General features: G+C 43.6%; 1 protein-coding gene across 2 annotated transcripts in view; it reads left to right on the top strand.

Moving 5' to 3' along the window:
* LOC137658703 (mitochondrial glutathione transporter SLC25A40-like) overlaps window positions 1-27,226 on the top strand; it is a 74,320-nt gene that overhangs the window by 32,645 nt on the left and 14,449 nt on the right. For both annotated transcript variants that reach the window (XM_068393699.1, XM_068393700.1), the window contains exons 4-5: window positions 24,668-24,766; window positions 25,046-25,143. In XM_068393699.1, coding sequence (XP_068249800.1) covers window positions 24,668-24,766; window positions 25,046-25,143 — 197 coding nt within the window. The remainder of the gene's footprint in view (window positions 1-24,667; window positions 24,767-25,045; window positions 25,144-27,226) is intronic.

The following is a 27,226-nucleotide window of genomic DNA, read 5'->3' as shown; positions in this document are numbered from 1 at the left end:
GAAGGACCTCTCCCGAAGGAAGGAACTCAATATGACCCAGGTCTCTTGACAAAGCTGCCAGTTCAGAAATTCTTGCCCCGGAAGGCAAACTCACCAGGAAAAGTGTTTTCCTGAGAAGGGGAATGTAATCACAAGAACTGTTAATGGTATCAGAAGCCAATTTGAGTACATCATTAAGGAACCAGGTAACCGGGGTAGGACGAGTAACCGGTTTCAGTCTGGCACAGGCTTTCGGAATTGAAGCTAACAAAGAGTCGGTTAAGTCTATGTTAAAACCCACTAGGAATATCTTTTTCAAGGCAGATTTAATAGTGGTGATAGTATTGGCTGCCAGACCTGATTCTAATAAAGTTCTAAAGAAAGTGACTGTAAGGTTCAAGTTCATACAGTGTACGTCTGAGTCTATCAAAAATTTAGCCAACTTTTTAACCGCAGAATCATATTGGCGGATGGTGGAATCCCGTTTATCTGATTCTAGGAACAGGGTGTTTTGAGGATCGATATTGGCACCATGCATGGCCGCAAACTTCATGAAGTCCATAAAGTTAGGGCGCTCTGAATGTTTGAGAAAGCGTACACAACGCGTGTTTGTACTATCTGAGACAGAACCGGATTGGATATCGGGTGAGGATGTAGTCTCAACTCTCGCAGGAGAGGATACCAATTGCTCTTGGGCCAGTTGGGTGCGACCAAGGCTACTCGTCCCTTGAAGGATCTCAGCTTGTCTAGGACTTTCAGTAAAAGATTCACCGGGGGAAAGAGATAAATCCTTTCCCAGATGTCCCAATTCTGTGGCATAGCGTCTGTGGCGTAGGCCTGAGGGTCTAGATTGGGAGCCACATATACTCTCAACTTGTGGTTGGACTCCGTGGCGAAGAGGTCCACTTGGAGACCCGGAACCCGAGAGAGAATCCACCGGAATGACTTTAGATCGAGTGACCATTCCGATTCTAGAGGGGAGGTCCGGGACAAGGCGTCTGCCACTACGTTCCGGACTCCCGCCAGGTGGACAGCTGAAAGATGCCAACGGTTCGAGGCTGCTAGGGAGAATATGGCTACTAGAACATGGTTCAGAGGCCCTGATTTTGATCCGCCTCTGTTGAGGCAGCGGACCACCACTTCGCTGTCGAGAACCAGACGAAGGTGTTGTCTCTTGGGTGGAGCGAGACGTTTCAGGGTTAGAAGAACTGCCATGGCCTCCAGCACATTGATGTGAAATTGGCGGAATAAGGGAGACCAAAGACCTTGAACTTTCCTGAGCTGAGAATAGCCTCCCCAACCTGATAGGGATGCGTCCGTGTGAATGATTAACTTCGGAGGCGGAAATCGAAGGGGAACTGACTTTGACAGATTGTTGGCCCTTGTCCAAGGTAGAAGTCTTTCCCGGAGAATGGGAGGAAGGCGGACTTTCCTGTCCCGGAGCTTCCGGTTCGCCCTCGAACGCCAGACACGATTGATATCTTTCAATTTTGCCTTCAGAAGTAGATCCGTCACTGAAGCAAATTGAAGGGACCCTAGGATCCTCTCTTGGAGTCGTCTGGAACTTACTTTGTCTTTGAGAAAGCGTTTGGTGTTCATTGCAATCTCTAACCTCTTGGGTTTGGGAAGACACAGAGTATGAGATATAAGATCCCATTGCAGGCCGAGCCATTGGAACTTTGATTTCGGAAGAAGACGGGACTTCTTGAAGTTGATCTGGAAGCCTAGAGATTGAAGGTATTGGATGACTCTGTGAGTGGCTTTTAGGCAATTTTGGGAGGTGTCTGACCAAATGAGCCAGTCGTCCAGATAGGCTACTACTTGAATCCCTTGATTTCTGAGTTCCTGAACAGCAACTTCTGCTAACTTTGTGAAGATCCTTGGGGCGATGTTGAGCCCAAAGGGCCTCACCTTGAAGGAGTAATTTTTGTCCCCTAGGCGGAAGCCTAGATACGGACGGAAGTGTCTCGCTATCGGGACGTGATAATAGGCGTCTGTAAGATCGATAGAGGTGGTGACGGCCCCACGGGGAAGTAAGGTCCGCACCTGCGAGACGGTAAGCATTCGAAACTTGTCGCATTGAATGGACAAGTTGAGAAGGGATAGGTCTAGAATCACTCTTCTCTTGTCCGAATCCTTCTTCGGGACACTGAACAGCCGACCCTGAAACTTCAGGTGTTTCGTTTCTTGTATGGCGTTCTTTTGTAACAGGTCCTGGACAAATTCGACTAGGTCCGGAGTGGAATGTTGATAAAATCTGTTCGGAGGTGGAGGTCCTTGAATCCAACTCCACCCCAGTCCCTTGGAGATAATACTGAAAGCCCAGGGACTGAACCTCCATTTGTTGCGGAAGGCATAAAGCCTCCCCCTACCCGCTGCACCTCAGTATTGGTTTGAGGAGTTGCCTCCACGTCCGCCTCGGAAGTTCTTTCCCTTGCGAAAGAATCTACCTCTACCTCTGTTCTGGTTTGAACCACGATGGTAGCCTCTACCTCTGTTATAACTCTGGGAAGAGCCTTGAGCCTCATAAGACTGGTTAAAGGCTGGAGAGGTGGTGGAGGCACCGGGAAGCTGGCTCTTAGGGAGCAGAACGGTGACATAGTCGTCCGATGAAGGAGCCCGAGAGGTGGAAGGCTGTGCAGGAGCAGCAGGAGATGGAGGAAGAGGCTGACGGAAAACAGACGAACTACTCTGCTGTTGCCGGAACTGGGTGGAGGTATACGGGCGGAGCTTCTTCCTACCCCGGGCTTGGTAATTTGCGGGATCATATTTCCGCTTAGGAGTCAAACCCCAACGGGTTTTAAGGCTCTCATTAACCCTAGTAGCCTCTGCCAAGACTTCCTCCACAAGATCCTCAGGGAAAAGATTTGAACCCCAACAAGAGGACCGGATAAGTTTATTAGGCTCGTGCCTAATAGTCGCTTCAGCCAGGACGTGTTTGCGGCACCTACGTTTGGCAATAGCAAAGTCATATAGATCGAAATATAACGACTGCAAAGTAGCCTTATTGAGAGACTTAAAGATACTCTCAGTATCATAAGTAAGGCTATCGACTCCGTAGACGTGGCCAAGTTCAAAGTTCGACCAACACGTAGGCGGGAATCATACTCCTGTTTGATAAGGGATTCCGGGAGACGGGGAAGCCGTTCGCTAAACATTACCGACGCACAGTCGGCTGTTAGCTTACCAGAAGTAAAGGTGGTATAGACATTGTCCCAACACTCATTACCTGAAGGAAGAAGGAGGGAGATCGGGTCTACCTCTCGGATGGGAGGCAAGGGCTTCTCCTCCAGAGCATATTGAAAAGCCAGTTCTGCAACCTTATTGACGCATGGAGTCACGGTATTCTTGTCCATTAGGAACATTGTGAACGAACTTTTATGAGGCGTCAACATGGTATTGGTGCAACCAATATCATTCAAAAACCTAGCCCAAACAGATTGGGCTTGTTCCTTTGGGAAAATGACAGTCTCTTTGGGGACCTTATCCAGCCAAACCAGAGCTTCCTCGGTAAGCCTGGCATAACCATGAAATGGAAATGCGAGACCAGGAGGAAAGAATTCAAAGTCCTCTAGGGGACGAGTGCCAAGACCTTCCAATGTTAACATCCCGTCTGAAAATGGGGAATGAAGAGCCATGCGCCAAGGGTTATTCTTGGTAAACGGCGGAAGCTTAGAGGCATCCGGGATGAGAGAGCTTTGAACTCGCTCCGGAGCACCCTGCTCTAATGCCCCAAGTCTCTGACCAATGTTAGAGAACATCGTGTCCATCTTGGCCTGCATTTCCGACACCAACTTAGCTTGCATCTCCGACACAATGCGAAGCATGGCTGATTCGGAAAGGCCCGAATTAGGAGCAGAAGTGGCGGATTGTACTCCCGGGTCGTGAGACTTAGAGGAGGAGCCGGAAGCCTTAGATGACGGGTTCGTATTAGACTTGGAACTATGGGAAGCCTTGTGGGGCTTACGAGCTTTTGGCAAAGTCCTAGATATAGACTTATCTTTGGGGGGAACCGGGTGTGATCGGTGAGACGAATCACGGTCCCCAGAAAGACCATGGAAAGAAGAGAGATCAGATGAAGAAGAAAGAGCGGGGCTGAGGATAGGAATCTCAGCGCCGGTAACACCTGCCTCACTTACCACCCTACCTGCATCCGGATCATCCAACAACATAGGTTCGACGTCCAAGTTCATGGAGGCAACATTGTCTTCCAGATCTCCGGGTGCATCCAACGGATCTTGTTCCTGGTCTATGAATCCCGCAATAGTGGCATCAATGTGGGCAATGATGGGTGCCGCAACATGCCTAGCCACAGCGGCTGAAGACTTGGCATTAGGGTAGATCATTGCGCAGTAGTCTTCAGACAGGACGTAAGGCTGTTTGGATTTCACATTCCGGGCAAATCCCCTAACCCACACTTTCAGTGTGGCCCGAGCCGCAGTCTTCTGCTCCGGGGATGCCTGAAATAATAGTGGGAATTACCGAAAGGAAGATTCCAGGAGGTCCTTCAAGACCATAGAGATCTTACTAAATAGTGTATGTATACCAAAAAGAGGTAAAATAATTAGAAAGATAACATAGCCAACGGGACTCACCGAATCAGATCCGAGGGTGGTGATGAGGTCAAAACAGACCATACAATTATCAGGGTGCCAGACCAAGATGTCTTCCAGCTGAACTCCGCAGAGGGCGTGAGACCTACAAACAGTATGGCCACAAGGCTGGTGAAGGACAGCCGCACAGGCCGTCGTCTGACAATGCACCATCTATAAAGAGAATAGTATATGAGAAACTGTAATTCTCTTAAGTAGGGGCGGGTCCGGAGGACCCGGGACTAAACATAAGTCTAACTTAAGACTAGAGCTTAACTGTAATACTCTTAAGTAGGGGCGGGTCCGGAGGACCCGGGCCTAAACATAAGTCTAGCTTAACTGTGATACTCTTAAGTAGGGGTGGGTCCGGAGGACCCAGGCCTAAACATAAGTCTAACTTAAGACTAGAGTATAACTATCCATTCCGGTCGAGCCGGGATCATAAAGAAGGATGCAACAAAGAATTAAGACACATGGTGTCTGATTTCCCGGAGCGAGGTTAAGCCCCGGGCCGGGAAATAAAAGTACATCCATAAACCAATATATATAGGAACTCCGGGATAGTGATCTGTCATATATAATCATATATAATCATAGAGACTGTTATAAATAAAGAGGGGGGCGGAACTGTAGATAAGAACCGCCAACAGAACCCGGAGGGTTTCGTATAACATAATAAAATTGTGATAGGTGAATATAAAATAGGGTGCACCGGGATCCTACTCTGTTGAAAGGTGGCCAACCCGTCTAGACAGAGACGAAACCGCCGGGACACCCGGAGGACAAAGTCCATAAACACTGAACTACCCCCTCTAAAAGGAGGGAAGGCAACGGTCCCCTAGGGGAGGGGGGAGAGAAGCCTAGCCACCAACCTAGCGAGAGGGGGAGCTTGGGGGAGGATCACGTGATACGGAGCAGCAGGGCTACCAACTGACGATCCCCAAACACTACCAAAACAGATCATACGGAGTAATAAGCACAAATATTCATTATAAAAGTAATAGCGTTGAAAAATATATGAATATACACATAAAAATTTAGGGCAAGGCATGCAACATAATAAATAAATCCCAAAGGACAGCAACCTGATGGCTTAAATAATAAAAATTGCCGCCCAGTAACGAAGGTCGGCAAGCCATCTACGATACGTAACTGATATCGGCCCTAAATATGAACCACAAGGGTTCTAAACGCTAAATAATGAATATCCACAATAAAACATATAAAAATTTAATTAATAATAAAAATAATACACTTAGTAACACCGCGAGTGAAACTAACAGCTCTCAAAACAGGAGTACCAACCGTAAGCGGAATCAAGCAAGATCGATATGATCGAAGAGAATAAACTCCTATAATTTAAATATTAAACGATCTAGATTGCTCAAAACACAGCAAAACATAGCTTGGTACTTAACTTAGACGGTGTCTCCTGGGAAACCGATGAAGAAGCCATAATCCAAGAAAAATAAGGCAAAACACGAGAGCACAAAAAAGCGGGTTACCATACAGGCGTGCTAAAAAGGAGTTGGGTTCTGAGCGGATGCAGAGTTGCTGGTGCCGAGTGAGGTTGAACGGCTCTCCTCTATTGGGGTCTTTGTCGTGGATGAATCTAAATAGTGCAGGACCTCTGGATTATACGCCCAATTTTATACCGACACCAATAGGTGAGCGAGCTAGTTAACCTAGCACTCCTTTACATTTTTTCTCTGGTATATTTAGCAGTAAATTACCTAAGAATAAGTGCTAATAGGAGCTTATTCACTGGGCGGCACAGGTTCAAGCCCAGAAATATTTTTTTAATTATCATCTCAAAACATGTCAAAAACTCAATTAATTAATCTCTTTTGTTTTACAATACTACATAAATATGGATAAATTAATCACTAAGGAGGATGTGTAGTATTTTTTGATGTGGTCATGATCCATTAATGATTGTATTAAGAGTAAAAAAAAATTATTTTTGCAGTAATTAGTATTTTTTCTAGTATTTGCTATCAATGTAATAACTGTAATTTTTTAATGCTAAAACAGTTTGAAAAAAGATTTAGATAGAATTTTGTTTCATCATAATATATTTATTTTACCCATTTTCTAAGAACAATGTTTATTTTACTGAAATATAGTACAATGCATTCCTATAAAAAATCAACAGCAATGAAATAAAAATCTATCATTCATTCATATACTCACATAACCAATGAAGTATATTAGCATACAAAACGCAACATATTGTTTATAAAAACAATACATAAATACATACGGTACTTTCTAGTTTGGCAAAAATTTCAAGGGTGGGGAGGGGGGGCATGGGATCTATGCTTAATGCAGAAGGGGGGCGCAAGGCAAAAAAGTTTAAGAACTACTGATCTATAGGCTCCCCCTAGACCCCAATCATTAGTTCATAAGGATGATGAGGTTGCAAACACTATTATTGTTAATATTATTATTAATACTAGCTAAGCTACAACCCTAGTTGAAAAAGCAAGATGTTATAAATCCAAGGGCTCCAACTAGGAAAAATAGCCTAGTGAGGAAAGAAAATAAGAAGATAAATAAACGATATAAGAAGTAATGAACAATTAAAGCAAGATATTTTTAAAAACATTAACATCATTAAAACAGATATTTCAAACTTAAACTATAAAAGGACTTATGTCAGCCTGTTCAACATAAAAACATTTGCTGCAAGTTTGAACTTTTGAAGTTCTACTGATTCAACTATCCGATTAGGAAGATCATTCTGCAACTTGGTCACAGCTGGAATAAAACTTCTAGAGTACTGTGTAGTATTGAGCCTCATGATGGAGAAGGCCTGACTATTAGAATTAACTGTATGCCAAGTTTTTCAATATTTAACTTAGCCGGTGATTATAATAGCTGCAACTCTGTTGCTCGACAGAAAACTCTAAGGAAAAATTCGCCAGCGATCGCTACAGAGGTAGGGGGTGTACCCAACAGCGCCATCTGTCGTCCAGATACCCAGTACTCATTATAAACAAAGAACTCAATTTTCTCTCTGTCGAGCTATCGACAAGACGCTCTTATTCGCTGTTGCTAAACTGGAGTTTTTTCACAACTAATTGGTGAAGTACTTTATTCTAGTTTTGAGCTTTCGCTATGCAGGTGTTTTATCTTCATCTTAAATCTTGAAATCGTTTTGGATAGATTTAATTATGGTGACAAAGAGAGTACTGTATGGACTTTCTTTCACTTTTAAAATGGCCGACCCTTCCCTTAGACGGAAGTGTGTTTAGGCTTTTAGTAATTATCTTATCACGTTATAGATTTTCCTCTATATATTTTATATCTCTCCGCCTTTATTAGGCCTCTTCGATTAACTTTCCATTTATTATAAACATATAAAAATAAATTTTAATGTTTTGTTTATATAGACCTTTCCTGAGAGTAGGCGGTCCTAACTTGGAAACCGAAGTTAATCAACGTTGAGCCCTTTATATCGTAATTAGCTTTTAAAGAGCTAAGGATTTAAAACTTTTTAAATGTAATATTTTATGAAAGAATTTCTTTGATAGTCTTCGTACTGTTTTCAAAGATGAACTAACGTTTAGTTTTTTTATGCTACGCAGTTGTTGACGTTCAGGACGTTCAACATGCGCTCTATCGTTACGATAGAGAGAGAGTGTATCACGGTTTCACTTTGCAGTAAGAGTAAATCGATTCTGACGTTTTGTTCATTCTTTCTTAGCTTAAATGTTTTAAATTCTAATTTAAAGGAACTTTTTATTTGAAAAACCTTTCAGTTTTTTCCTTTAGTCAAATAACATGTTTTTTTGACGAAATATAATTGGGCTCTTCTCTTAGGTGCGAAATCAAGAGAGAAAGAGAGAGAGAGATAGAGACGGAGGGAGATAGAGGAGAGAAAACGTTCCGTTCAAGCGGGTAACGTTGTTCTCGTGTTACTCGCGTCCCTAGTCGCTGTACGGGGAGGAAGGATAAAACGTTTTTAGGTTTTTATTCTCGTCCCCAGGCTATGTGCGGTGAGAGATTGAAAACGTAGTTTATATGAACTAGTGTTTAGTCTCTTTCCCAGCCACTGATTTTTTTTATCTTAAAATATGTTTTCTGTTTTTTGCTGGTATTAATGAGCTTGCATTATACGACTGATTTCGCAATTACTACCTTTTAATGAAGGGTAGAATTGCGTGTTTCAGGTAGAAATAAGTGCAAAACAGAAAATCGAAGTGATAAAGTGATATGCGCAATGTGTTACAGTGTTGCGTCCGAGGCGCAAAGTGTTACAGTGTTGCGTCCGAGGGTTCGTCTGTTCGTGCCTGTCGTTCACCTAGTCCGGGACCTCTTACATGCTCCCAAGCCCAGGGGAGAAGTAATGTCAAACGACTTATGGGTTCGAGAGGCCTTGACCAACGAACAGACGTTTTTCCCTCTATGGTATCGGGTGTATCTTACCAAGATCTCCCGTACCATAAGACGAGAGAGACGTTGTTTCTCCTCGTCATCCGAAGGCTTTTCGCATAAGAAACCTGTCACAAGGTTTTGAAGCCCTTAAGCGAAAGTCAGTTCTTTCAGGACAGGTCCAGCGTCCTGGTTACAACCATTAGGACAGCTCTGACCCTATGCAGTCATCGGATAACTGCTCGCCGCCTAACAAAAGCGTAACACAGACTCCGAGAGTCTTTTTTTGTAGGCAAAGTGTTGCGGTCACAGACGTTACCCTCGTCTCTTACCACAACCATTTCCGTTGATCCTTAATGGGTTGTATGGCAAGACATGCAGTATATGCTTGCCTCCCTTATGGAAGACTATTCTACCGATTAGTCCGTTGAGTCTAGCCGTTTATCTCATCGATATCCTGGCTTTCAGCTAACCTAACGTTCCTTTGTGCTTACTGTTGACGTTGGCGTAGCTTAGTCACGTCAGTCAGGTTGTTTAGAACCACACTCGATGCGGTCTCGTGTGGTTTTTCAGCCGCATTTGGACGTTAGGCCACTTGCTGATGCTCCTGTTGACGTTCTAGACGTTCACTAACAATCGGAGTTGACTTGTTTTGACGCTGGGCGTCAACCTCCGCATTCTAGAGTTGTTTTGACTGCTCAGTCTAGGCAGTCAAAGCAGTCTCGAGTGGACGCTGTGCGTCCTCACGCACCTGTTGTGGTTGACAGTTCAGTTGTTGACAGGTCACAGACTGTCAAGCAGTTACATGACGTTGCGTTCTGGTCCGCTACTAATGCACCAGTGAGTGTGGACTCTGCTTGTAAAGCATTGCCACCACGGTAGGTCTCTCCCTTGCTTGAGACTCAGCTTTTATCGGACAAGGTTCCTGTAGATGAGGAAGTTGCTGTTCTTCCTCCTACTGATATTCCCTTGAGGACTCTGTCAGATGGAGAGGAGCCTAAAGCTGCTTAGCCTCCTATGGACTTTAATTAAATCATGAGGATTTTTTTTTTAAGGATCTTTGTCCGGATCTTTTTGTAACTGCTGCTCCTCGTTCGCCTAAACGTCAGAGCTTACACTAGGCCTAGCTACTTCGAAGCCGTTGTTTTTAAGCTAGTGCTCTCTCGCTCTCCTAGAGAGCGTTACGTTGGCTAGGCGACTGGTTTTTCACCAGGAGGAGTTTGGGGGATACAGCCTTTGCTTTCCCTTCTTTTAAACTGGTTTATAGAGCGAGAGTCTGATATGACACGAGAGAAGTTCTCGGCTTGGGAGTTCATGCCTCTGCCCAGATAGACTTCTCAATTCTCGTAGACTCTCCCTGGCGCCTAGCCAGGAGACGCTCCAACTTGTTTACAGGTCAACTTCACAGCTGTTTTCGAGCCTTTGAAGTTTTGCTGTACAATTATGTCACGCATAACAAGGCTTTCAGGGATGGTAAACGGTACCGCCTCAGTCGCTAACCCCGTCTGTTGCCACACCTGCTCCCGTAGACCCTAAATGGGCTTTGCTGCAAGACATGCAGTCCAAGCTTGCGTCCTTGATAGAGGACTTTAATGCGGAGAAGGTTGCTACCGAACCTTCTGGCCAACAACCTTCCAACCGGTCGGTTATGCGCCCTGTTGACGCTGAGGTAACCTACTCGCGTCTGCCAGTTGAGGTGGTTCCTCCACCGATGCGACCCAGTGTGGGTTGCCAGCCGCACGTTGACGTTAAGCGACGCTCGGAGGTGGTTGTTGACGTTCAGGACGTTCAACAACCAGCAGAGGTGACTTGTTTTGACGCAGTGCGTCAACCTCAGCAACCTGGTAGGGTGTTGACTGCACAACCCAGACGGTCTAGACAGTCTCGGGTTGACGCTGTGCTTCCTCGCGCACCCATGGTTGTTGACAGTTCACAGACTGTGCGGCAGTTCCATGATATTGCGTCCGGCTCCGTCACGCATCCACCAGTGCGACCGGACTCAGCGAGCCAGACATTGCCCACTCCGTTGCCGTTTCCTCATCAGTTTTCGGATGAGGAACCCTCTGATGAGGACGTTGCTGAACAACAAGACGATCAGCCCCCAGAATAGATCAAGCCCTGCTATCCATCCAGAAGATGCTGAAGAAGGAACGCTGCTCAGTCAGGCTGTGGATGAGTCTGGTAGGGACGCTGTCATCCGTGGAACAATTTGTGTCACTAGGAAGACTACACCTCCGTCCTCTTCAATACCATCTAGCTTTTCACTGGAAAAAGGACAAGACGCTAGAAGCGGTCTCGATCCCGGTTTCCGAAAAGATAAAGTCTTGTCTGACTTGGTGAAAGGACAATATCAACCTAAGAGAGGGTCTTCCCCTGGCTGTTCAGACTCCCAACCACGTTCTCTTCTCGGACGCATCGGACGTAGGCTATGGTGCGACATTAGACGGTCGGGAATGCTCGGGAATATGGAACTCGAGTCAAAGGACAATGCATATCAACTGCAAGGAGCTACTGGCAGTACATCTGGCCTTGAAAAGCTTCAGGTCTCTCCTTCAAGGCAAAGTGGTGGAGGTGAACTAGGACAACACCACGGCTTTGACGTACATCTCCAAGCAAGGAGGGACCTACTCTCTGACGTTGTACGAGATCGCAAGGGACCTCCTCACCTGGTCAAAAGGTCTAAACATATCACGAGTAACGAGGTTCATCCAAGGCAACTTGAATGTCATGGCAGATTGTCTCAGTCGGAAGGGACAAATAATTCCAACAGAATGGACCCTCCACAAGGATGTATGCAAGAGACTTTGGGCCACCTGGGGCCAGCCAACCATAGATCTCTTCGCAACCTCGATGACCAAGAGGCTCCCAATATTTTGCTCACCAATCCCGGACCCAGCAGCAGTTCATATAGATGCCTTTCTCCTAGATTGGTCACATCTAGATCTATATGCATTCCCTCCGTTCAAGATTGTCAACAAGGTACTGCAGAAGTTCGCCTCTCACGAAGGGACAAGGTTGACGCTAGTTGCTCCCCTCTGGTCCGCGAGAGAATGGTTCACCGAGGTACTTCGATGGCTAGTAGACGTTCCCAGAACACTTCCCCTAAGGGTGGACCTTCTACGTCAGCCACACGTAAAGAAGGTACACCAAGGCCTCCACGCTCTTCGTCTGACTGCCTTCAGACTATCGAAAGACTCGAGAGAGCTAGAGGCTTTTCGAAGGAGGCAGCCAGAGCGATTGCTAGAGCAAGGAGAACATCCACCCTTAGAGTCTACCAATCGAAGTGGGAAATCTTCCGAAACTGGTGCAAGTCAGTATCCGTATCCTCGACCAGTACCTCTGTAACTCAAATAGCTGACTTCCTCTTATATCTGAGGAAAGAACGATCTCTTTCAGCTCCCACTATCAAGGGTTACAGAAGCATGTTGGCATCAGTCTTCCGTCACAGAGGCTTAGATCTTTCCAACAATAAAGATCTACAGGACCTCCTTAAGTCTTTTGAGACCACGAAGGAGCGTTGTTTGGTTACACCTGGTTGGAATTTAGACGTGGTACTAAGATTCCTTATGTCAGACAGGTTCGAGCCGCTATAATCAGCCTCCCTGAAAGATCTCACCTTAAAGACTCTTTTCCTGGTATGCTTAGCCACAGCTAAAAGAGTCAGTGAGATTCATGCCTTCAGCAAGAACATCGGATTCTCATCTGAAACGGCTACATGTTCTCTACAACTTGGTTTTCTAGCCAAAAACGAGCTGCCTTCTCGACCTTGGCCAAAATCGTTCGATATTCCAAGCTTATCGAATATGGTTGGAAATGAACTAGAAAGAGTCTTATGCCCTGTAAGAGCTCCTAAGTTCTATTTAAAACGAACTAAACCTTTACGAGGCCCGTCTGAAGCTTTATGGTGTTCAGTTAAGAAACCATCTTTGCCTATGTCAAAGAATGCTTTATCCTATTTTATCAGACTGTTAATACGAGAAGCTCATTCCCATCTGAGTGAGGAAGACCAAGCTTTGCTGAAGGTAAGGACACACGAAGTTAGAGCTGTCGTTACTTCCGTGGCCTTTAAACAAAATAGATCTCTGCGAAGTATAATGGACGCAACCTATTGGAGAAGCAAGTCAGTGTTCGCGTCTTTTTATCTTAAGGATGTCCAGTCTCTTTACGAGGACTGCTACACTCTGGGACCATTCGTAGCAGCGAGTGCAGTACTGTAGTGGGTGAGGGCTCAACCACTACAATTCCCTAATTCCATAACCTTTTAATCTTTCTCTTGAAATGTTGTTTTTGGGTTGTCCGGAAGGCTAAGAAGCCTTTCGCATCTTGGTTGATTTGGCGGGTGGTCAAAGTCATTTCTTGAGAGCGCCTAGATTAAGGGTTTTGATGAGGTCCTGTTGTATGGGTTGCAACCCTTGATACTTCAGATCCTAGGGGTCGCTCAGCATCCTAAGAGGATCGCGAGGCTCCGTAAGGAAGACGTACTTAAAAAGGCAGAGTAATTGTTCAAGTCGACTTCCTTACCAGGTACCTATTTATTTTGTTTTTGTTATTTTGATAACTTCTAAAATGAAATAAAAATTCTTAGCTCATAATGATGTAAACATATTTTGCTGGTCTCTACCCACCCCCCTGGGTGTGAATCAGCTATTATAATCACCGGCTAAGTTAAATATTGAAAAATGTTATTTTGATTATAAAATAATTTTTTGAATATACTTACCCGGTGATTATAAATTAAAGGACCCTCCCTTCCTCCCCTATAGAGACGCAGTGGACCGAGGAGAAAATTGAGTTCTTTGTTTACAATGAGTACTGGGTATCTGGACGACAGATGGCGCTGTTGGGTACACCCCCTACCTGTGTAGCGATCGCTGGCGAATTTTTCCTTAGAGTTTTCTGTCGAGCAACAGAGTTGCAGCTATTATAATCACCGGGTAAGTATATTCAAAAATTTATTTTATAATCAAAATAACATTTTACGAATAGGATGAAATTGTCCGGGATAATCTTAATGTAAAGGATGGTCAGAATTATAAAAAATCTTATGCAACATGCATGATGAACTAATTGAATGACTGTGCCAAAGATTAATATCTAGATCAGGAATAAGAAATTCAATGGACCTTAAGTTCCTGTCCAACAAATTAAGATGAGAATCAGTAGCTGAAGACCAAACAGGAAAACAATACTCGAAACAAGGTAGAATGAAAGAATTAAAACACTTCAGAATAGATTGATCACCATAAATATTGAAAGACTTTCTCAATAAGTCAATTTTTTGTGCAATTGAAGAAGACACAGACCTAATGTGTTTCTCAAAAGTAAATTTGCTGTCACGAATCACACCGAAAAGTTAAAGAAACATTATCAATGCTGAGATTTTGATCTTGAGGATCCACTGTCCTTATCCTACTTACTATCACACTTTGAGTTTTGTTAGATTCAACTTCATACCCCTTAATTTGCACCATACTCTTATTGTAGCTAGATCTTTATTAAGGGATTCAGCAATCCCAAGAAACTTTGAGCTTAAGCATGTCTCGAACCCCTGTCCAGCAGTTTGCTAGGTAGGGACATTTCTAATAGGCGACCACAACCCTAAACAGGGTAGTTGGTTTACGACAAGTGCCACCCAGCCATCTGTCACAGAATAGGCATTTTTGCCAACGTTTCTGAAATATAGCGATAATTGATATTGTGTATTTGTTCCGATACTGATACAAACCATTCGCTATTTACTGTATAAGGATATTACTTTCGGCGAAGCTGGAAGACGAACCATAAGACTTTTAGCAAGGGTTTACCCCCCACCCACTAGTTAGCGTAGGGGGATGGGAGTAGTCTGTCACCATGCTCACTCACACATCTGGGCTGAGTAACCACTTTAGCTTTGGCTCTGTGGAGAACAGACGTTGATGCTCTTCTCCTCCATTTTGACTTTCCATTTTTTTACTTTATTGATTTTTAAGCTTTTCCTTTTTCAGTTTGATTGTGTTTCTCCTTGACCGTCCTCATTTGGACCTGTCCAGGACCTGAGGGCCTCCCCTGCAGGATTTCCACGTCCTCCGTTGAGACGGACCCGCATTCGTTGTGTCCATCCTGCCGAGGGTGGCGCTGTGATCAGGACAACACCTTCCCTGAATACCAGGAGTGGTCTGCCTCCCAGTGGGGGAGGTTTGGGTAACGGCACAAGAAGTCCAAGAGGGATCCACTCTATAAAGGCTCTGACTAGAGGAGTCTCCCAAGAGAGACACTCCGTCTCTCTCTCTCTGCATCAGAGATCCTTAACCAGGAGAAAGTTGCGAAGTATGCCATGCAGGCTACTTCGTGGCTAGATCTCTGGTTGGGATGTGTTTGATACCTTATTACACCAAGGACTGGTCTAAGGAGACCATGAGGAAGTCGATGGAAACCTTTCTATTATCGGAAATCAGAACCATTGAGTTCCTTTCTCTCAAGTTAGTGAAGCTGTGGCGAGGGAGCGGCCGAGGCCGCACCTGCTAGGACAGGCAATCCTCCCATTTGTCCACCAGTGGTGGGATGCCTGCAACACTGCTGGCAGAGATTGCTGCAGCTCGGGGTCGAACCCTGGACAGTCTCCAGGAATCATTCAGGGTATTGTGTCCCGTTCATTCGATCTCTCCCTCTACTGACTCGGGATCCAGTCCCTTCAAGCTCTTACGTGAAGTAGCTGGGAAGTCCAGACCATGTTGGAGAAGAGCTTGCTCCAGGAGGTCCTCGAAGGGTCCCCAGGCTCGTGAAAAAGGCGTCTGGAGGTTGGAGACCAGTCATCGATCTCTCAGCTCTGAACAAGTTTGTCAGACAAACTTCGTTCAGCATGGAGACGGCAGACACGGTGAGACAAGAGGTAAGACCACTGGATTTCATGTGCGCATTGGATTTCAAGGACGTTTACTTCCAGATCCCAGTCCATCCATCTTCAAGGAAGTATCTAAGGATCATACTTGACACAAACAATATCATTTCAAGGAGCTGTACATCGGTCTTCCCACGGTACCTCAGGTCTTCATGAGGGTGTTCGCCCTGATGTCACCCTGGGCTCACAGGATCGGCATCCATCTCCTAAGATACTTGGACAAATGGCTGATCCTAGCAGACTCGGTGGCACCCTTTCTTCAACACCGAAACAGAATGCTAGCGTTTTGCCAAGATCTGGTGATCATGGTAAACCTCGAGAAGTCATCCCTGCTTCCCTCTCAAAGACTGGTATACCTAGTTATGATCATCGTCACCAACCAACACAAAGTCTTTCCATCATACGGCAGGATACAGAGGCTGAGGAAGGTAGTAAGACCCTTCCTCAGATGAGTTAGAGCTACCAGCCCAGCAGTGGTTGTGTCTCATAGGTCACCTATCATCACTGGCCTGTCCAGTGCCCATAGGTCGCCTCAGGAGTCAATCTTTCCAGTGGCAGCTGAAGTGCAGGTGGAATCAGACCAATGACTGCCCAGACATCCTAGTCCCTATAGAGCTAGAGTAGCAGATGGACCTCATGTGGTGGGTGGCAGACGAGAATGTCTGCAGTGGTGTCGGCCTTCTCATTCTCCTCGGAGTTGATACTCTGTTTAGATGCATCAAAAGAAGAATGGGGCCCCACGTGTTGCAGCACACGGCCTCCGACCTCTAGTTCAAGTTCGAAAGGGTACCAGCACATAAATCTCATAAGAGATAAGGGCAGCTTTCCTACCCCTCCAATAGTTCCAGCAGTTTCTGGCAGGTCACTGTGGGATGTTGATGAGTGACAACACCATAGTACAGTAGTGGCTTACATAAACAAACAAGGCAGTACTTTTTGCAGCCCCTATGCCATCTAGCAGTAGAGATACTGAGATAGAAATAAAACAACTTGGGGTCCCCATCAGCCTATATCATTCTGGGCAAGAGGAATGCGCTCGCGGACAATCTGAATAGAGCAACTTAGATTGTGGGCTCCAAGTGGTTTTTGAATAATTTAGTAGCCAACAAAGTCTTGACTTTGTGGGGTTCCCTGATGATGGACCTGTTTCCGACGTTCCTGAACTTCAGGCTCCCACTTTACTGCTGCCCAGTCCCGGATCCCCAGGCTCTCTGGCAAGATGCATTCCAACAACGGTGGGACAACATCAACATCTACGCCTTTCTCCCGTTCTTTCTGATAAGAAGAAAGAAGAGTATTCAATAAGACTAGAGTATTTGACAACCTCTCTATGACTCCCATAGCTCCGCTATGGCATCACGTAGAGTGGTTCCTGGACCTTCTGCAGCGCTTGATAGAGTTTCCGAAGGAACTCCCTCCATGACACGATCTACTCAAACAGCCACATGCAAACATCCTTCACAAAGTCTTAGTGCCTGGAGACTATCCACCACCTCTTCACTGAGAGAGGATTTCCGCAACAAGATGTGAAAAGGATGACTGGACAATGACAATATTTGGCTTCAGTCTACTAGGCTAAGTGGGCTGTCTTTTGTGGTTGGTGTCATGGAAGAGATATCTCTCCCCTCGATGCCACTATTCCAACAATAGCGGAGTTTCTTGTGCACCTTCATGAGGAAATGCTCCTTTCAGTTTTAGCAGTGAAAGGCTACCACTCAGCCTTGAGCCTTGCCTTTAAGCTGAGAGTAATAGGTATTTCTTACTTGGAACTTTCTTTCCTCATACGAAGCCATGAGCTTATCTGTCTCCAGTCGGAAGTTATACCTCCCTGGAATGTCGTTTGCATCCTTCAGTCTCTGAAGGGGGCTCCTACGAACCATTATGCCAGGCAACAGATCGCCACCCAACTGCGCAGACGGTGTTCTTACTCGCCTTGGCTTTGGCCAAAAGACTTAGTAAACTACATGGTTTCTCCTATGACATTGCCCATTCAAGGGGATGGGTGAAGGTAATTCTCAACTTTGTCTCTAAGTTTATAGCTAAGACTCAAATTCCGGTAGTAGTGGATCCTAAATTTGTGCCCTTCCAGATTGGGAGTCTTCGTGCTGTAACCTATCATCCAGATCAACTGTTACTATACCAGTAAGGAATTTGAGATGTTACCTCAAAAGAACATTAGCAGCTCGCCTCAGAGTGTTAGCACTCTTCATCAGCATGGGGAAAGTCAAGAGGAGGGTCACGAAGCACACCATCTCTACTTGGATTTACAGGGTCATTGACCTGGCACTGAATCCCGATCCTCCTCCAACACGATGACCCAGAGCTCATGACGTTAGGCGTATTGCAACGTCCTTAGATTTTAAAAGAAACTACTCTGTGACGCAGGTATTGCAAGTGGACGTGTGGAAGCATCAAACGACCTTCACTGCCCACTACCTGCAAGACGTAACTCACAGGAACATGGAGATTTTTTCCGTTAGTCCTGTGGTTGCTGCACAAGTGGTTTAAATACCTCAGGCTCCTTGATGGACAAGTAACAGATGGTTGAGGGCAAAGGTTACCCGGGATTAGTCTGGAATGAATACGTAAGAATGATTGGCTCTTTCTTTCTTTCATCTTCCCCTCTCTTGCGGAATCAGTACCCAGAGTCCTCTGCGAAGATGGTGTCACATGTCTGCAGGAAAACCATTTTCCTTGTGAAACCCAGTATAGAAATAATACTTGTTGGATCCCCATACCCCTAGCGAGGGTGGATTGGGTAATGTCTATGGTAAACTCGTAAGATTCCTTACCTAGACCAGTCACATTGCTAGTATCACGAGCACCTAGCTTGTGCAGGCCGTTGGCTGTGCGTAGCATGGTGTTTAGCAATCTACAAGGGTTCCTATGAGTTACAGTGAACCCTCGCTACTTCGCGGTTCGACAATCGCGGATTCACCACTTCGCGGGTTTTTTCCATAACCCATATATATATACATATCGCGGATTTTCCGGAAAATTCGAAAATACCGCGAAATCTGAAGACAACCAAATACGATATTTTGTTACCTGTAATTCCATTAATACTGTAATTAGTAATATCTGCTCTTACTGATTGTTCATTGCATTACATATGATATATAATTCAGCACAGAAAGAAATAAAACACGAAAAGAGAATGTGATCATACGATAATACTGTACAGTACTGTACAGTATACAGTACAGTACGTAGTAAAATTAAATCGAACATGAAACGCAAATCAGATGCAGTCATACCATATTAGAATGGTGTAAGGCTGCTGATGGCTACAGTACTACTGTACAGTACTACAAATGTAATGGATGTGCTTCTTTTCCATGAATCTTTTGTATGTTTACGTATGTAGTACTGCATCCAATAATATTCTTTGTTGCAAAAATCACATTTCGAATAAGCGTACGAGAGAGAGAGAGATAGAGAGAGAGAGAGACACACACACACACATCCTACAGTACAACAAAAGCGTAAAATAGCGTACGTAAAGCTGTATTATTATTATTGTTATTATTATTATTATTGTTGTTGTTGTTAATAAAATTATTATTGTTATTATTATTATCATTATTATTATTATTATTACTGTATTACTGTACTGTACTGTATTATCATACGATAATTCAGTACTGTATACAGTACGTAGTAAAATTAAATCGAACATGAAACGCAAATCAGATGCAGTCATACAATATTAGAATGGTGTAAGGCTGCTGATGGCTACTACTATACGCACAGTACTACAAATGTAATGGATGTGCTTCTTTTCCATGAATCTTTTGTATGTATACGTACGTAGTACAGTACTGCATCCAATAATATTCTTTGTTGCAAAAATCACATTTCGAATAAGCGTACGAGAGAGAGAGAGAGAGAGAGAGAGACACACACACACATCCTACAAAAGAATAAAACACTGTAGCATACGTAAAGCTATTAAATATTGTTATTATTATTGTTGTTGTTGTTAATAAAATTATGATTGTTATCATTATTATCATTATTATTATTATTATTACAGTACTGTACTGTATTATTATCATTATTTATTATTATTATTATTAATACGTACGTTCGGTATGCGCGGGGCATCTTGTATGAGTTGGTAACCTACGCATCATATACTGTAAGACGGGTTGTGATTGGTTCAAGCGCTGATAGATGACGAATCAGAACTCAAGTTTTGTTATCTAGCCTGTGATTGGTGTTTTGCCATCATCTCCAACCCGCAGCATCTAGGTTCTCGCGGGCCCGGATCGTCCACTCTCTGTTCCCGCGTATCGCTGAGTAGACGTTCTTAAGTTTGTGAATTTGTGCTGTGTGCGACCTTTTTAAGTTGAACTTTTTGTCAAATCCTACTGTACAATGGCTCCCAAGCGTTCTGCTTCTCTTAAGGCTGGTAGTGAGCCTAAACACCACCGAAGGATGATGACGATAGCTGAGAAGGTTACGGTTCTCGATATGTTAAAAGATGGTAGAAGGCGTCCGCTGGGCGCCATTTTGGCATCAACGAATCTACTGTTCGCTATATCAAGAAGGACGAGGCGAACATTAGAAAGACGGCTGCAATCACCTTTAGCAGATCAGCGAAGCGAGTCGTTACAACGCGTAATAAAACGATCGTACGCATGGAAGGTGCTTTAGCTGTGTGGATTGCCGACTGCCGGAAGAAGAACATAGCCTTGGATACGAACACCATCCAAACAAAGGCTTTGAGCTTATATGAGAATTTTGCTGCAAAGGAACCTAAAGACGACGACGGCAACCATGCTGAAGATGATGATGATGCAGATGATCCTCAACCAGGGACATCCACTGATTCCCAGCCTCAGAAACGTTTTTCCGCCAGCAAAGGATGGTTCGTGAAGTTTCAGAAACGCTTCGCCCTGAAAAGCGTTTCCCTGCATGGGGAGGCTGGTTCGGCTGACACTGCCGCTGCTGAAACTTACGCGAACCAGACGTTCAAGAATATTATCGCCGAAGGTGGATACAAGCCGGAACAAGTCTTTAATATGGATGAGACCGGCTTGTTTTGGAAGAGAATGCCGTCGCGAACTTTCCTGTTCAAAGAGGAAGCCAAAGCCTCTGGCTTTAAAGCATTCAAGGATCGCGTTACCCTCGTGATGTGTGGCAATGCTGCTGGATTTTTGCTAAAGCCGGGGCTTGTTTATGAGTCGAAAAATCCTCGCGCTTTGAAAAATAAAAATAAGAATCTCCTTCCCGTGTACTGGATGCATAATCAAAAAGCATGGATTACGAAGATGCTGACCTCCAACTGGTTCCATCAGTGTTTTATCCCGCAAGTCAGCAAATATCTCTTAGAGAAGGGCTTGCCATTCAAGATCCTTCTCCTTATGGATAACGCTGGTGGACACGCAACTGACCTGTCGCATGAGGGCATTCAGGTTGAGTTCCTGCCACCCAACACCACGTCATTAATTCAACCGATGGACCAGGGAGTTATCAGGGCGTTCAAGGCCCTCTACACGAAGAACACCTTGGCGCACCTCGTTGTGTGTGTGGATGCTGCCCAAGATGATGAGGATGAAGATTTTAACTTGAAGGCGTACTGGCGGCAGTACACCATAGCCACGTGCCTGCAGAATATTCAGAAGGCACTTCAAGAGATGAAACCTGCATCTGTGAATGCGAGCTGGAAGAAGTTGTGGCCCCAGATTGTTTACGACGACGAGGGATTTACACCTGCTGAAATCCAACACTCTGCAGTACGCAAATCTGTGCAGTTGGCTGCCATAATTGGAGGTGACGGGTTTGGCGACATGACGACTGAAGACGTCGACGAGTTGTTGGACTTCCATTCTCGGCCCCTAACTGACGCAGACCTCGAAGACCTGACGAAATCGGCAAGCGAAGAAGAGAGTGAAACCCAGGAAGAGACCCAAGAAAATGTCGAAGAAACGGGCTTAACATTAGAACGGCTTGCCAAGGCCTGCAACCATGCGAAGGAGTTGAAAGAAATGTTGCAAGAGTGGGACGAGGATATGGTTCGCTCGATGCAATTCTGCAACAAGGTTGATGACATAATGACTCCCTACAAAATGCTCTTGGATCGAAAAAAGAAGCAGCGGCAACAACTTCCGATCACAATGTTCTTCCAGCCTCGCAAAAAAGAGCCAGTTCCTCCTGCTAGTACGCCTTCGGAAGAAATTGAAGAAGTTTCCCAGGAAGAAGTTGAAGAGGTGTCCCAGGAAAAGACACCTCCGTCTGAAGAGACGTAAAATACTACCTGGCTGCACAGTAGAACACATCATCAGCTTCATCATCATCATTTCTACTGTGCAGCAAATTCATCGCCATCATCATTCAAGTTTTTCTTCAACTTCTTTCGTGGTGAATACAGTAACAATCTTTATTTTTTACTTTAATATTCTTACATTCTAAAACTGTATTTGTGCCTGTTTTATAGTTTAGTACTGTACGTACTGTATGCATTAAGTTAAAGGGAAGGTTTTAAAAGTCTACATGTTGTAACCTATCATATTTTTTTTGTTTAAAATTTACATTTACGTACGTAAAACAATCTCTCTCTCTCTCTCTCTCTCTCTCTCTCTCTCTCTCTCTCTCTCTCTCTCTCTCTCTCTCTCTCTCGTAAATTGATTTTTTATGTTTAAAATTTACATTTACTGTACGTACGTAAAACAATCTCTCTCTCTCTCTCTCTCTCTCTCTCTCTCTCTCTCTCTCTCTCTCTCTCTCTCTCTCTCTCTCTCTCTCTCTCTCTCTCTCGTAAATTGTTTTCCTGCTTTGCTACGTACAATACTGTATGTGCTGTACAGTACTGTATGATTTTATATAGATACGGTAAATTATATTTGTAAGGTAACATATTTTCTAAATGCTTTTACTGTAAATACTGTACTGTATCATTATTTATCACTATCATCATGCGCGTTAAATGCCTTGTTTGTTCTGAGCGTGGTTGTTTACTGAGCGTACAGTACTTTATGACGCCGTCGTTTCAGGCGGCGTCATAAAGAAAAACATTTCATTTGGAAGTCTTAAGAAAAATACGTAAACTAAAACATTGGTAATAAAAAAATCAACATAATGTATAATCAATATAATCGATGCAAAAACTAACCTATACATATATGTGTACACTAAATGAGTTTGTTTCTTCATTATGATCAGAGATGAACGTAAACAAAACATTGGTTGCCATTTTTTATCGTGCTTTTTAGGTGTTTAGGAAACGCATGATATAAAATCGCCTTTAATATTTGTGCCTGGTTTAGTTTAGGGTGCTGTAGTACATGCATTAAGTGTTCTGTACATTAAAGGGTGGTTTGTTAACAGTACTACGTACAAGGGAAGGTTTTAAAAGTCCGAATATACATGTTAAATAAATAGGTAAATATGATGTCACTACTTCGCGGAATTTCACCTATCGCGGCCGCGTCTGGAACCTATCTACCGCGATAAACGAGGGTTCACTGTATGTGCAGAGTACATTTGGAGAAATCCCCTGGTCAGTGTCAAGAGGCCAGTTGGTTCAGACTTCCACCCTTCTGAGGGATAAGTCATCCCTATAAATAGAAAGTGGTTTTTATTATTGTCAGAATAAATTACATAGATGTAAGTAATTTGTATTTTTCCTAACGATACAAACCTGTAGCTATTTATACTGATTGGCCTGCCAGCAAGTCCTACCTGCAAGCAAAAGTAGTTACTCAGCCCAGGTGTGTGAGTGAGGGGGTAGCAGACTACACCCCCCTCCCCCGCTAACTAGTGAGTGGGTGGCTAGCCCTCGCTAAAAGTGTTATGGCTCATCTTCCAGCTTCGCCGAAGGTAATGTCCCTATAAATAGCTGCAGGTTTGTATTGTTAGGAAAAATACAAATTAAGTAAAAATTTTTCAGTTTATCTTGCCATACATATTTGCAATATGTAACCTACATCAACAGGTACAGGATTTCTTTGAACAAAAGGAAATTTAGAGCAAAAATGAATTCTTTCAGTTGAATAGACATGTGTCCACACAGATGAAACATTATAACTTTTGTGGAATCAGTAACGCTATCATCTCCTCAATGACAACTTTATAATCATAACTTTCAGATTCTATACTTATATCAAAATCTTTACTCCCTTTCCAAGTATTGTAAGATACAAAAAAAATCTGAGTTTTTGAACCTTCCCACATTTACCTAAGCACTTGCAAACAACCTTGAAAAAAGACGAAAAGCCAAGAAAGCATATCATCAAAGTAATCTGCAAAAATTAAGACATTGTGGCCAAAATTTGCATCTTTTGTCTCCGGATTAGTTTAGGAATGAGTGGACATTTTAAAAATCTGTCCTTTACCTGTATTCGTGATCGCAGAATTTGAAGTAAAAGGATTGCTAAAATTTGCGCTCCTATTATGGTAATGCATTCTTATTTTATAATCCATTATGGTCTTATTTTATCAATGCATTATCATACCGTACGTGGATTAAATTAGTTTTTTCATATATTTCATTCCACTACTAGAAGGTTATTAATTTCCTTTCCAGTTTTTGTGGCTCTGAAGTCTGGAAAAAAAATATGAAAGCTTATAAGAATAATGAAAAATAAAAATATCATCGATTTATTGTGCAGTAGGTATTTATTTTTTGGCTTTTCAGTTATCGGGGGTGGGTTCCTGGAATGGAGCACCCGTGATAGCCAAAGTATTACTGTATTGTATTGGTAGTAGCAGGTCTCTTGCACCAAGTAAGCTGTTGTAAATGGTTTCAATTTTTATGTGCTTCAATTGTTAGTCATCAAAACTTGCATTACCTATGCTTGTAATCTTGTTCTTAATATGGGGAATTCTTGTCTTTCAGAATTAAGTAAAGTTTTGCAGACTCAAGTTACCAGTGAAGGAGTGATAAGTTTATGGAGGGGATGGGTACCCACTATACTCCGTGACGTCCCCTTTTCTAGTAAGTATTATCAGTTGAGAAATCATAATAAGATGCATAGCTAGGCTAGCTGCTAAAAGTGCATTTGAAACATTTGCACTAGATACATTAATTTTTATATATATATTTGTGTATTGCATAGGCTGTTATATACTTACATACCACTGCACCTACACTATATCTAAGTCATGTATTTCCAAAGTGTTTTGACTTATAATTCTAGTTTCCCAGTATATTTTTGGTATTGCTATACTTCATTCTAATCCTGAGTAAAACTAAGATTTGGTTAATTCTTTTCAGTTTTGTACTGGTATTCTTACGAAAAACTTAAAGTGATATTTAGACAGGAGCAGCCTACCTTTTCTTTTACATTAACAGCAGGAGCATTATCTGGAGGGGTGAGTTTTTATGTTTTTAATCGTCTTCCCGTCAGAAATGCATACAAGTATCACTGTTGAATAAATAATTCTTGAAATTTTTCCAATTAATTATTTAAAGCTTTTAAAGTATATTTGATGAGTGATCTGTAAAACACTACAAATCAAGGTATTTGATATGTATATATTTTAATTGATAATTACTGTAATTTAATATATTTATGTTGTTTATATTTGATATATAGTACAGTACATGTATACTTTACTGTATTTAATATTCTTATTAGGTTTGGATGCAGTAGGGTTTTATGATTGATGGAACTTTTTAATACCATCTAATGTTTATTTGTTCCCTTATTAACAAACCTTTTGTTATTCATGTGGGTACCCTTTCAGCGGGGCTGGAAGGCAGCCATTAGATTTAAAATGTAAGGTGGCAACCCTGTTTAATCACTTGAGTGGGTAGACAGGGGATGGCTGGGGGATATCCAGCTGCCAATATATACTCTCACAGCTGTGAGCTATGTCCTTTTGGCTGGTAGAGAGTGGACGTCTCCACTCTCTCCCTTCAAGGCTTAGCCATTTATCACTATTACTTTACGCTCATTCTTTTTCTTTACAGATGTGACTGTATTTTTAACATGACACTCCATTACAGAGTAATGTGGCAGTTTTCAGATGTTGAGGTTTGTCTCCGTGAGGTTATCAGAAGGAATCCTCAGCGCTGACAACTCCTCTTGGGGGTAACCTCTCCCGTCCGCGTGTTGGGTTGTTTCTTTCCCCCCGGAGGGAGGAATTTTTAATTCTCTCTTTGTTTCTTCTTCAGCGCTTATAGATGACATTAGGGTATGAAGTCAGTGGCTGTAGCTGCGGCTGACGTCTGAGTTCTCTACGAGGTCTGCCTCCCGTTCATCCTTCCGTTGACTCCTGGTGACGATGAGCCTTCTTGCCTCCTGCTGATCTCGTCGTCTCCAAACGATCTGCAATCTCTCTCTCTCTCTCTCTCTCTCTCTCTCTCTCTCTCTCTCTCTCTCTCTCTCTCTCTCTCTCTCTCTCTCTCTCTCTCTCTCTCTCCAATAGGCAATGTTTCAGCCTGTGTATGCAACCTCCGCCTGTTGAGGGTTCCGAGACTCCGGACGGTCGTCAGCCCACCGCTTGCTCGACAATCATGGCATATTGATGGATTATTTTCTCATTAACGATCGCAGGGGCAATACTCATAATGAGATCAGAATTTATTCTGGTTAGTGATCGCAAGGGTCAGACTCACGCTCTTCCTGGTCGGTCAGGATGTTGTTCGCGACAATCCTATGATGAGTTCTGTATCGAATGGCCGAGACTCATCACCTCGTCTTCCTGGTTGGTCAGGATATCGTTCGCGACAATCCAATAATGAGTTCAGAATTTATTCTGTTCAACGATCGCTGGGGTGAGACTCATCACCTCGTCGTATTTAACGATCAATGATCGCCACAGTGATCGTAGTCTTTCATGATTTCGATGTTCTTCTTGAAGACAAACACCTGTTTGGTTTACCCTTCGGGGGATTACTCTGGCAGGATTCCCGTTTGGGAAAATCCTCTGGGGAAAACTCAGAAATAAACCTTGGTTTTTTTTTCAAGCAACACTTTATGTTGACCTTCAATTTGAGATAGAGTTAGTTGAAGGGAAACAGAGTTCTGCTTGTGGGTTCGCCTCCAGGTTTGATAAATTCCCCTTCTGAGGGAGTCTCTAACACAATCCTTCAGTACGCTCATGATCACGAGCTAGACACTCGGGATTACGAGCAAGACGCTCACGCTCACGATCGTGAGTTACATTACACTCTCTTGGTCACAAGGGAGATGCTTGTGACCACAATTGCGACGCTGGTCTCATCACAACCCTTGAGAACGCTCACCATGAGCTAGATTCTCGTGATCATGAGCGAGACGTACGCGCTCATGAGCGAGACGTTCGCGCTCATGAGCGTGTGTTACACTTTCACGGTCCACAATTGCGATGCTAGTGTCTATACAACCATTGAGGATGTTCACGCTCACGAGCGTGAGTTACACTGCCACGGCCACGAGCGAGACACTCGTAATCATGAGCGTGGTGTGAT

This window comes from Palaemon carinicauda, chromosome 19 (genome assembly GCF_036898095.1).
Source record: "Palaemon carinicauda isolate YSFRI2023 chromosome 19, ASM3689809v2, whole genome shotgun sequence".
Classification (NCBI taxonomy): Eukaryota; Metazoa; Arthropoda; class Malacostraca; order Decapoda; family Palaemonidae; genus Palaemon; species Palaemon carinicauda.
Note: the sequence above shows the minus strand (reverse complement) of the source record. Positions and strands in the feature narration are given on the sequence as shown.